The 13,064-nt window shown below is 38.6% G+C and overlaps 1 protein-coding gene across 4 annotated transcripts in view; it reads left to right on the top strand.

The window, feature by feature from the left end:
* SYT9 (synaptotagmin 9) overlaps positions 1-13,064 on the top strand; it is a 69,793-nt gene that overhangs the window by 19,035 nt on the left and 37,694 nt on the right. Inside the window, exon 1 of one of the 4 annotated variants that reach the window (XM_066187218.1) lies at positions 11,850-11,931. The exons of the other annotated variants lie outside the window; for them this stretch is intronic. Within the exon in view, the coding sequence (XP_066043315.1) occupies positions 11,907-11,931 (25 nt within the window). The 5' untranslated portion in view covers positions 11,850-11,906. Of the gene's footprint in view, positions 1-11,849; positions 11,932-13,064 lie in introns of those variants that run through there. 4 annotated transcript variants of the gene reach the window in all.

Raw genomic sequence — 13,064 nt, 5'->3', positions numbered from 1 at the left:
ATAGAAGAAAATCTTCAGGACAGTTTTAAAATATTAACCATTCATATTTTTAATTACTGGATATTTTTACGTGCATCAGATCAACACACTTCTTTAAAGTGGTCGGTAATCTTAAATAGGGTTCAACATGCAGCCATTGCTATAAATGACTTTTTGTATGGCATAAGAACTTCTGATCCTTTTTCTGGCCTTAGTCTCTGATGTTCACAAGTTCCTTCAGTTGTGGCTCACAGTGATTTTAAACATGTAAAATAAAAACGCCTCCTGCTTTTCTTAGGTGCAAAATCCACCGTGAGGCCCCTTGCAGCTTTTGAAACGTCCAGACAGATGCAAGGCTAAGGCATTTGGTGAAGTTACTATCAGCCTTAAAACCCTGAGATGCTGAAGCATTACTGTCTTGACCTTTATGTCAAGATGAATGAAAAATAAATTAGCTTCAAAGACAGCAGGCCATCCTGCAGGACTGCATTTGTTGGAGAATGTCTGGTTTTTACATAGAGGCGAAAGGGCAAAAATAGGCTGTTTTTCATAAATGCTGAAGTATCTTAATCTTGAGGGTTGCCAGAATTTCTGGCTGTAGTGAACTGGTTATTGATACTGTGGCATTTCTGTTTTATTATTCCATGGGTACAAAGCTGTGGGTGTTGTTAACAGGAAGGTATAAGAGGGATTGGCAAAGGTGGAAGTTGACAGCACACAGAGTTATATTGACTTTGATCTTTGTCCCTTGTCCCCACCTGTCTCCTTCTAAAGATTTGTTTTCCTTATGAATCCAGCAGGTTCTCAGTAGCTCCTGACCTTTTCACAGTAAGTGATTTGTTGAGCGTGCCCCTTTGGCTGTGTGGCAGGGCCATGTTGCTCCAGGTATAGGTGCCCAATTTGACTCAGAGAATTTAAGGGCATATTAATACATTTATCTTCCTGAGTCAGTGACAAAAGTTTTGCATCCCATCCGTGAACTTTGTCATTTATGTTGGAGAGCAGCAATCCCACGGTTGCCTCATTGATGCTGAAGTGCATGGTTCACATTTATTATCATATTGTTTGTTTTGGTTTTTTTTTTTCCCTCTTTTTAATCTGTTGTAGTTCAATCAAAGTCCTTAAATCAGCAGCTGGAGAGAGTAAAGCCCTGAATTCATCCCTCAGTGAACTACAGTACCTTCAGTTTGCTGTTCCCTGAGAAAGATGCACATTTGGATGCCTCCTGCCCACTGTGAAGGGAGAAATGCGATAAGAAAAACTCCTCAAGCTTTCCGGTTTCAATTTTACATTCACAACTAAGTGATGAAGTGATTCAGTTCATAAGAGTTGTTGCTACTTGTTCTTTCTACACACTTCTTTTAATAAAATGTCTTGCATGGTTGTACAATTAAACCCAAGAAAACAGAAATCCGGATATATTCAAATCTTACTCCAAGCATGCATTCTTTGGTATATGCTTTGCAAAAATAAACAAGTTGAAGTTCTTTTCTGTATTCAGATTTGCCAAAATTAGGAAGCCTTCCAAGTGCATCTCAGCTTCAAAATAATCCGTGTCTAGGAATGAAAAAGCAGAAGAGCAGCCTGAATGATAATTTTATCTTATCTGTTTCTCAGTTCTGTTCTTTAGCTGCTACATTCCTAAGATGTTTCACTTTAGATTTCTCTTGATTTTCTCTGTTTTCATATCTGTTCTGCAGTTTTCTCTTAGACAGTGCTGTCGACAGACAAGACATTTGGACTTGATCTTAAGAATCTTTTCCAAGCCAAATGATTCTATTATTTTATGACTTCCAGAATTACCTACTCATAAGTCTGAGAGTCTTAAGTTATTTCTTTTGCTCTCTAGTAGTGGAGAGCATATAAATATATATTCCATATTTTTTTTTCTAACAGTGAATTCATAGTAGACCGTGATTCAATGGTAAATTATTAATTCATTATCTTTCCTGTAGCAAATATCTCTGCCAGTAAGGCTTCCATCACATCCTAATGCTTATGGATGAGCCCAAAAATCTTCCTTTTATCAAGTGGGTGCCCTAAGTTCACAAAGAACAACAGACACAGGATACATTCGCCGTGGCTGAAATACTTTTAAAATAAGCCAATGTGAGCATTGTAGTGCATCTGGCTCCTGATCTGAGAAAGATAAATGCTTTCAAGGCTGCTTTTATTTCCCTTTGTGCCAGCAACTCCTTCCTAAAAGAAAAATCAGGCTATTTAATCGGCTTAAGATGCTAGTGATTTGTGACGGTAGTAAGTGATAAATTTCCTCTTTATCCATATCAGTCTGTGCAGGCAAACTTCTTGAAGTCCCTTGTGAGGTTTCAACACTTGTGACCACTTTTTCATGATCTGCCAGTATAGAGAAAGCAAATGAATTTTGGCTCTTCCTTAAATGTAAAGCAAGTATTGTAAATATTGAACCACTGTGGAGTGCCAAACTCCCATAATGTAGGCTTAGAGTAGTTGATTCTGAAAAGGAAGATAATGAAATAATTGACCTCGTTTCCATTGTAAGCAATCTGACTTTAAAGAGAAGCTTGCACTTCTACTCTATGTAAACTGTCCAGAAAGTAATACTGTCTTCTTATTTCTTACATATTTATTTAAATTAAAAACCAAAATACCCCAACAAATTAGGAAAAGTTCAAAACCAATTTTTTTTTTTTTGTTAGGTCATTCAAAATCAGAAAGGCTAAGGGTTTCCACTAAGTAAGATTATCTAGAAGGAGAGAACACTGGTATGTGAAATTGAATGCTCCTAGTAGAAAAAAGACTGGAAGTTTGAAAGAAAAATAGAGATTTTGCCTAGAACTATATGAGCAATGCAACTCCTATTGAGCATTTGGCTGTCTCTGTGAAAGTATCTTTTAATCATATTTATCACGTTATAGATTTGTGTGTATATATTTAGTCTTTAGGCATTAATGTGAAACTTAAATTTTGCTAAAGCTCCAACAACCCTTCATACCCTTTAGTGCTCTGTCCACATCTCCCAGTCCTTTGTATTAATTTAATTCACAAATTTTGGAAGGTGTCCCTGCAGAGGGCACAGAGGGGTTGGAATGGGATGATCTTTTAAGGTCCCTCCCAACCCAAGCCATCCAATGATTTTATGATCTCTCTAGCTGTTGCTTTGAGCACTTTGGTAGGATATTACTGTACAGTTTTATACAAATGGGAAATGAAATGATGCTCTGTCATTTCCTTTAGCACTCTAAAACACTTTTTTATTATTGCAACTCACTGGGCTTTCAAGAACTATAATAGAACTTGGAGCTTATTGGCGTGGTTCAAAAAAGCTGTTTGCTCTTCCATAACCTGGGGGCTTCCTGCTGCTGGCTATATACTGCAGAAATAAATGGCAATTTCTCTTCATTATTATTCATAGGGTCATAATATTCGAGATTACTCTGTGCTCGGATGGCTTAGTCATTAAAACATTCACAAATCTTGACGGTTTCATAACTTTTAACACGCGCAATTTATCCAAAAAAATTTCTGCTCAAAAGATTTCTCCTAGGTTATTCTTTATTCATTTCTCCATCATTCATTTGGCTATTAAAACCTTTCATTCTGGTAATGAGAGAACATACACTGTATTTGCCAAAAGTGACTAGTCATTTTGTATGACTAGATGAGAAGGTAAATTCTTCAATTGCTGCATGAACTTCCATTTTGCATATCATTAAAAAAAAAAAAAAACAGGATAAACATATGCAAAACATTAACTGACAGCTCTGCTCGCCTTGCGAAGAATCCTGCAAAAAAAGGAAAAGTCTAAATGAATCATATTAATTGCTTTCTTGGAATAAATAAATAATAAATAATAAATAAATAATAATAATTGGAATAAATAATCTGATTCTGTGATTTAACACATGCAAAGAGGAAGCAGACGTCGTCACAGGAATTTTACCCCTACAAAACACAACTGCTCACCGTGAAGGACCTCACAGGCCTGACGGTCACAGGAATTTGCAGTGTGAGTGTCTACCCCCGAAGTTTCTTTCCCACGTGTAACATCATCAGCTTTCCCTTTTAGCTAACAAGACACAAGCATGCCTCAAATGCCAAAAGGCTTTTAAAAGATTTTGTGTTCCTTTGGTCCAGCTACTTTTCCTGTCCTGCAAATGTATCACTCTCCATGATTGTTCCTAACAGGGTAAATTAGAGCCATTAAAGCCATCTCCATAAACAGAGTACTTGAAAGTCTGGCATGGTATCTTTAGAACTGCTGTCCTCTCTTCTGTTATATTTCCATTTATGGATTTTTTTTCCCTCCCCTAGTTTTATAATATTTTACACCCAAAGTTAGAAAACCAAAGGAGCACAGTTATTTTGCACATTTTATTGGTTGTGTGGAGTGTGTATTGAAGGAGAATTCGGTAACTAGCAAAAAGAACCAAGAATGAGGCATGGGAACCTGGGAAAATCTTACTGCAGTCATGTATATGCAGACATGAAGAATTCTTTTTTCTACTCTGCTTCGTGTCCATGCCACTTGTGGAGCAGAAGCTTTAGTTTCCACCGGAGGAACAACATCATCCTTTGTCAGTGGATACTGTTGCAGGATGGCAGGGAAAATTGCAAGCCCTTGGTGTGTTGGTTTAGCACAGAAGGTGAGGAGCAATTTGTGATTTGCTTTGAATTGACAACTAAAATAGCCAATTGCATGCAGGTATACGCCTCTGGGTCACACAGCCTTAAAAGCTAGAACGAAGCCTGGCATCTCTCTCTCCTTTCTGCTTTCACAGGAGGTGAGGCAGTCCCGGCTCTCTCTCTCCTTTGGAGGGGGCTGAGACAGCCTCGCCTGCCCATGCCCGGGCTTTCACGGGATTCCCACCTGGCCCGGTGACTCTCGGGTCGGGAGAGGGGATGATGTGCCTCCATCCCGGCCTGGATTTGTTTTTTAGCAGCTGTAAAACACCCTGATGGTCCCCGTATGTGGGGGGGAGCTGTCCCGAGGGCTGGCCGTGGGTCTGGGCCCTTTCCCCAGCAGGCGGAGGGGAGGCTGCAGCCGCTCCAAGCTGGACCTGCCCTGAGTGAGACCGAGGGGTGGGGGCATGTTGCCCTGATTCTTCAGCCTTCTGATTGTTTACGTACTTGGACTGGAGTCTCTCACAAATGTAACATAAGTAGATTGCTTTCGCATGCCTCTCTGTGATGGACTGCTGAATTGACCACTGGGGTTGGAGAGGTGGTTCCTCTCATCTCCCAATCCTTGATCAAATCCCAAATCCTATTTAAACCCCAAATCATAATAAGCTTTCCCTTTTCTCTGCTCATCTCTCAACCTGAGTGAGTGTGGTTCTTTCGTGTCCCTAACAGTGACAGGGGCAGGAGCCTTCCAGCACCCTGGCTGCTCTTGAGATCTGCCGGCCTCAGTTTCTTCCCCCATTCCTGCGGCTTTTGAAAATCCCGGCTGCCGCCCGGCAGAGATCACACGACCACCGCAGGCCTGGGCAAGTTTGAAGTCCTTCCTGCCAGGAGATGGAACTTCTAGAGATCTAGCTCTTCCCAGAGTGAGAACAGACAAAGTGATTGATCTTAGAGAAGACTTAGCGTAACAGTCAGATGGAGAGAGTGAGAAAAGGATTAATTAGAGGAAGGATGAAGGAGTTGTCTGTTGGCTGGACTTTCTTGTTTGAGCTATGGAAATGAACTCTATAGGTAGGTTGTCCTTTACATCATGGAAAATACGCATTTGGGGAGATGATTTGGAGATTTTTGAGACAGGGTGTTTGTGATGGGCTGTATTTCATTAGAATTTGTGATTCCTGTGGTCCCATGAGATGCCTGAACAGAGAGCGAGAGAGATGGGAAGCTCCTGCACCAGTGAAAGAAGTGAGAAGACATCTCTTCCTTGAGATGAAAAATCCTTTGCCTTGAAGTTGCTTACCTTTAAAGGTGACACCCTAGATGCCTGAGTTCCACAACCCATAAGCAGCTTGGGAAACTGCTAATGAGAGGAGACCACATGGAAACAGGTTTCCCCAGGCGGCTGTTCCTGTGAGAGTTCCAACCCACAAGAGAACTTTTTCTAGGTTGTCAGTGCGAAAAAATTCCATGGTAAACAAGAGACTCCTCTCCTGAAGAACTGATAAAAGACTATATTTAAATGGTGAAACTGACTGAATGTCACAGGTTTTGTCTCTGTGTTGTTTGTAGAAAACTGAACACTTGTGGGGGGAAGAGAAGGGTTTTGAAAGTTTCCTTTTCCTTTTCTTTTCTTTTTTTCCCCCCTTAGTGTATGTTAATAAAATCTATCTGTTTTACTTTTAAGTTGAGCCTGGTTCGCCTTTTGCTCCCAAAATCCTGTCTCCCAGTTGGCAAACAAAATTCAGTGAACGTGAAGCCACCACACTTGGACATTCGACTCCTCTCAACTCTGCCTTAAAAAATCACTGCTCATTCAGCCTGCTGTCTGATAAGTAAAGGCTTTTTTGTCACTTACAAACTGTTGCACAGTATTATGTGTCAGCTAAGCTGTCAAAGAAATTTACATTAATGCAGACTAAATATATTAGAGATTTGGTGTGCAAACAGTAATAAATTCTTCTTAGAAAACGTTCTCATACAATTTTTATTGTAATTAATCAACTGTCTAAGTACAAAGTGACCTTACTGGAATTAGAAACAAGACATTCTGTCTACATAACTTTTCTTCTTAATAAGCAAAACAAAAGAAGGTGTAACTTACTATGTTTTGAGTACTTTTTTTCTTGTTATTTAATGTCCTTGAACAATTTGCTTTAGGTTTTCTTGGTTTGTTGGTTGGTTTTTTTAGTTGTTTTTTTTTTTTTTCTTAAAACTTTAGTCATCTTATCAATAAACTGTTATGTCAATCTCATGTTAGTTTTGAGTTGTATCACAGCAATTCCTGCTAGAAAAGTACTCTGCACAAACAAATCTCTTACTGCTTTTGCACTTGTCATTGTGAGTATTTTATATGGCCATTTAGTAGTTCTGATTTCATCTTGAAATTGTGCTGTGACATTTATGAAGGTTTGAACAAATTGACAAGTACCTTGGGGAATTACTAAGATTACATTTATGAGACTTAGTTAATGATAAGCAATACCGGGAAGAAACATTAAACAAATTTGTAACCAAAGCAAAGCAGATGAAGCTAAAGCACACGCTGATACACTGGAATTTGTAACACTTGTCAGGAATAAAAAGATCTGCAAGCCACTCAGAGGATTAGAACAATGTCTCACCCAACACGAGAGCTTTACATACCCAAAAGCCTACCTAGAAGATGTAGAACACACAACCAGGGAATAAAATAAAATCACTAAAAGCTAATAACAGCCTCAAATACCAGTGAGACCCAGCTACAAATACATTCGCAGAGCATGAAAATGTTACTGCCATGTGAAGCCCCGATACTAATCTCATTTACGCCTGTTTTGTTGGTCCACGCTCATAAATTTCAGGGTCAGACACACCTGGAGCATGTATGGGTTACAAAATGTAACATAACTTGAATATAATTATATTTGAATGTAATTATAAAATATAATTTTAGATTCGTTCCCTTGGTTTTCAGCTGCCTTCCTTTAAAGAATTGCACTGAAAGTTTCTAAATAGAGTATTAAGGATAATTAACAGCATTTCAGAGAAGAATACATTAGCTGAGAATTATTCCTCCTCTGTCCCAGGAGTCTTTGCCAAGGGACAGCTTCTGTCCTGAACAAATGCCAGTTATGTTAATTAAGGAAAACTCACAAAGCACAGAGGAAACTACAGTGCAATACCAGGTTAAAACTGCTTCAGGTACTTGATCCTAAGAACACTTCTCCTCTGAAAAACTTAGGGTCTTCGACTTCTAGGTTAAAAAAAAACCCTCCAGCTGCTCGTGCAGTAGAACCACTGACCTAAATGATGGCTACAAAACCTCCATGGATGTATTTGCACAAAAGAAAAGCCATTTAGTCTGTCAAAAGCACAGCTAGGATTTACAAAGTAGGAACTGATGTTTTCATTGCTTTTCAAGAAACCTGGCTTCTAAACATATTTCTTAAAAATCTCCCCCCAGACAACAAAACAGTAATGAAAGGAGGAAGTTTTTTCCCCCCTCAGGAAATGACAGCTTGAAATTTCCACTGAATTTAGACATAATCATCTTTAGAAAGATTGATCTGTCCCAAAATATCCTATACTCTAGTAATATGATTATTCAGAAAAAAATTAACTTTATTATTTTATTTGAATGCCTTTTGAAATTTGTTGGGTATAAATAGGGAAAGATTGCTTCTCTTGGACTAAAAATATCTGTATTGCAAGATTTTGAATTGCTGAGATTTGTTTCACCACTTGCTAGCCAAACTTAACCCAACAGATCAACCGTGTATTACAGTAATTCTGGAATATTGGAGTAGTCATTTTATTAAAACCAGGAGAGTAAATCAGCAGAGAGAAGAAAGCTTGTTTTACTTTGATAAAAATGTGTGAAAGAACTCTCCCACTTAGGATTTCCAGTGAAACCCTTTCAGCCTCAAGTTAAACCAAATTACAGCCAGTTTGTTGGGGAGGGAGTTCATTTGGTAGAACGCCAGTCACATCCAGGCAACCAGCAACTTGATTGTCTAAATAATTACGTTCTTGGTCAGCAGTTCTTTTGATTAAACTTCCTCTCTGTGCCTGGATGGTGAGAAATTCCCAGTTCAGTTGGGTTTTATTTATCATATGTTGTCTCTTATTTGAATCTTTTGGAGTCACACAAATCCAAACAGTGCAATTTGTGCTTTTTGACTCCACAACTCCAGTTGCGTGTCTAGACACGTAAATTGTTCTGCGTTACCAACTGACCTTTCCCATTGTTGGCTAATTTAGATATTCTATTTTGTATAAAATATAGCAATCCAAATTAATGAATGCAAGAAGGAAAAAATGATATTTCAATACTTGTTTCACATATGAAAAGACAAAGCCACCACATTTTTGTACTTTGATTGTCTAATGTTTTGGTGAGATTTTTCAGCATCAGAGTTTTAGAGGATAAAGCACAACCATTTTATTCCAGAAAAAACAAGTCACAGGCCTGCAATGTGGTACTGTCAGCATTTGAGTGGAATCATCATGCATGTGTCTTTGGTCTTACATCCTCCCATACTGAACAACACTCACACAACATGTATGTAAAAGTTCAAGACAATTGAAATTCTTCTAGAACAATCTCTGATTTTATTCAAAGTCAATATAAAAGTTTGTATTAAGTGGATCTATAGAAAAGACCTTTGAAATATAAATAGAAGCATAATTTTATTTCTCTTTTTTACTAGATAATTTACAAATCCAGTTATATCTTACAATGTTACTGAAATTTTGCTTACTGTGATTTAAAAAATGTTACCCACTTAGTATTTTATCCCTACCAAGGTAAGATTATGCTATTAACCTACTTGGTTCTTCCCAAACATTGGAATAGGTTGCCCACAGAGGCTGGGGAGGTCTCCATCTTTGGAGGAATTTCATCTGGGCATATTCTGTGTTAGGTGACCTTGCTTGGGCTGGGTGTTGAACTAAATGATCTGAAGGGTCCCTTGCCCAAAGGTTCTGTGATTCTCTTTAGCAGGAGAATCCAAAGACAAGATAATTTAAATTCCTATCATACAATATCTTGACATAAAAAGTGGGAATTTTCTTTTCTGTGTAGCAGATCTACTTTAAAATGTAAGTTAAAAGATGTAAAAATATTCAGCATTCAGCCATGACCAAACTGAGTTTTTTGATAAAAGGATTGAGGTTTTTTTTTAACCGCACTGATTGTAATAAAATCTGTCACAGACAGAAAGGCCACATTCTTCTCTCCAGTCTGTGGTAACAACTGATGCTGTGATCTGTAGGTAGAAAACTCCATTTCAATTGCTGTTTCCACATAATTTTTAACCTTGTGATCGCTACCAAAAAACAAAAACAAAAAACAAAAAGCAAACAAACAAAAAAAACCCCAAAAAACCAAAACTGAACAACCAAAAAAAACCCACAAACCAAACCAGAAAAAAAAAACCCAAACCAGAAAAAACTATGCTGATAAGCATAGTAGTTGAATAAGGTGGAAGTTAGTAAAGGGCATTAAAACATGGAAACCTGATCAAGAATTGATTATTGCATCAGAATATCTGTAAGAGAATGCTGTAAGCAAAATATTCAGAGAGCCTGCATCCTTTCTGGAAACCATAGCTGAATTCCTGATTGTTGGAGCTGCATGGAAATAATGGCAGTGCTTCCTGAGCCCTCTACCCATGAACTCACAGTCTCAATAGACAAAGAATTAGAGGCAGCTACCAAGTCTCAAGAGTATTTAATCTGGGGCCACCCTGGAGGTCTGTCCTTTTGTTTTCTGTCTGTCAAGAGGCCGCCTTTGCTAGTGGGGACCACCATAATCAATATCCAAGTATTCTGATACGCTGGAATTTGGGAGCTCAGCTCTTAGTGCAGCCATGATGACAGAGGTAGAATGATGAAATTTTGGCTTGGATTCATGTCAAGATGCTTAGGTGGTGTCTTGGCATTCACAGAGGGAATTTAGAGGCAGCTGGATTTCTGAGGAATGCTTTCTGTGCTGCAGATCTCATTTCTGTGAAGACAAAAAAGTAAAGACTTACCCTGCTCTCATTACAAAGCAGAGGAAATCACTGGCATCAGATGAGTACTGCCACCACAGGAGAATACAGATAAACAGGCTTAGAAAAACTGAGACATCTGGAAAGATGGAGTAAAAATTATACAGAAAATACAGTATGTAACAGTACAAGCGGCTAATAGGAAAGCAGCTCCAGGATGCAGCTAAAAATCTCTTCACATGCAACTGTGCTCACCTCAGCTATTCACAATGGATCTGCACTGTTGTTGAAAAGTGCCAGCCGGGCATGCAGGATGTGAAAATTACTGTCTGATGAAAGGGAGAAGCTTAGAGTGCTACTCTTTAGGCTACTGTCTTCCACTTAAATAAGACAGATACATGATGGTCCCTTTTCCACCCACAGAAAGAAAAATTTCATACAAAAACTTCTCCCTGACACAAAGGAGTCAGGAAGAAGTGAAACCAAGGTGATGGGTAAACACTCCCCTGTCATGCTGTGTCCTGCACTGTTTACTGCCCAGCTTCTGTGCAAGCAAGCTGTGAGCTAATGGTGTTATATATATTTTATTAAAACCCCCCAAACTCTCCAAATGAAAAACAGTTTATATTGCTCTCATGTGTTTTTGCTCACGGTGTCTGTTCTCTAGAAAACTTCCTCTGCTAAAGTCATCTTCAAGGTAAGGTAGGGGACTGCTGGTCTGCTTTTCAAATTGTTCCTCACTTTCATATTCACACACCCTTATCATTGGGCAGTCTTCTGTTCTCACCTTCTAATCTTCTGCCTTCTGATATCTCCAAGTTTCTCATTTCTTTCAGCGCTGGGTCATTTACTTGAATCAGTTCTTTGAAAGAAATGGCCGTTTTGCAGACCTCTGACGTATTTCTTGCTTCTTCTCCAGGGAATCCAAGAAAAATTGCTTTATTCTAAAGGCCTTCTTTCACTTCTGCATCCTTGATTCTCAGCTTTTTAATCAAAAAGAGGTTGTTCTCTGCCTCCACTGCAGGATTTGTTTACCAATAAATATTCAAAAATTATCAAGCACTACCATTCTACTCTCTCCCAAGTTCTTTTTATGCATGGGAGGAATTTCTTTAATTAATTTCAGCTCTGAAAAACTCTTTGCTGTAATTCCAAGCAGCTGCTGTGCTGTCCCCACTGTTAATAAGCTTTGTCTTCATATGACTCAGAGAAGGACAGAAAGGGCCATGCTGGCTAAAATTGTTTGAAATTTGTCTGCAGCATGCAAAATAAACTGGACAGCCCCTGTGTGAAATGGATTGCAGTGTCACTCCCCCCACTGTGGAAATTTAATCTGTCTGGCTGGTGAGGATGAGACTCACAGCAGGGGCAGAAGGTATTGACTTTTCCACTTTTTTTTTTTTTTTTTAAGTTATTTTTATTTTGGAATGGACTGGGACTGTTTCATCTGAATTGTCATTCTTAAATAATTGTCTTAGTAGAAACAGTACATTTCAACCTTCTGCCATCCTTTGAGAATTCAGGCTGGCTGTTTGTGTAGAGAGATGCAGCCTGACACTCTGAACCTACACACAGTATGAAAAATTGCTTTGATCAGCTTGTGTTTATAATTTAAGGCAGTAAAATAGAATCCTCACTAATTGTGTTTAAGGCATGATGTATTGTGTAATCCACAGAGAGATTCATTTCAAAAACACTAACCACAAAACCAGCTGTTCCACTGAGTCATTTTCCCAACGTACAACTTAAAGCAAAACAGAGCAAAACCCACTCCCAGTTGTAACTTATTTGTGTTGATGGAATAGGAGAATGCTGGAAATGTGGGGAAAAAAACAACAGAAAACTCATCTCCACATTTCTTTTTATACCAGAAATTTGGAAGAAGAAAAGAAAGAGCCTTTGGAGTTAAAAAACCCAGGAAAACCTCAGTTTTGAAGAGATGTTGGTATCCTAATTAAATTATGAAAAGCAAGCCATGCATTGATAGTCAAAAATAATTTCCAGGGATGGGAATGAGTCTAGAATTAGATGGAATGGAATTAAAATAACAGACCAAGATACATCAGTGAAATACCTAAAAAATTCATGTCATGGATGTGCTTGTGTGCATATTTTCATGGTGTTTAAGCCTAATACAGACTCTGGAAGAGAAGCTAGTAAGAACTAGTAAAGCAGGTGGAGGAAACTACACTACATGAAATGAAAAAAAGAAAAAAAAGATAAAATGTACTGCAGGCACAGCTGTTTCATCAATAGGAAGTGAGCAAGTGACCAACCCTTTTCATATTTGGAATGACCTTTCAATCCACCCTGCTTTTGGAGGGAAATTTCAAGCTAGGTTCAAGTCTTGTACTGAACTCCAAACTTTTTCTTTTCCCTTGGGGGGAAAGAAGGTAGAACTTTTAATAAGTTTGTATTTTATGACTGCTGCAGGGACCAGAATTTAATTTGCAGTCCAGAGATGTTTGCCCCCCCGTACTGGTGCTCCAGAGATGTCGAGCCCCAAAG

The sequence above is a fragment of the Chamaea fasciata genome, unplaced genomic scaffold (assembly GCF_029207755.1).
Source record: "Chamaea fasciata isolate MVZ Bird 193981 ecotype frontalis unplaced genomic scaffold, bChaFas1.0.hap1 SCAF_7, whole genome shotgun sequence".
In the NCBI taxonomy this organism is placed as follows: domain Eukaryota; kingdom Metazoa; phylum Chordata; class Aves; order Passeriformes; family Sylviidae; genus Chamaea; species Chamaea fasciata.
The sequence above is the reverse complement of the archived record's forward strand: the minus strand, read 5'-3'. Positions and strand labels throughout refer to the sequence as shown.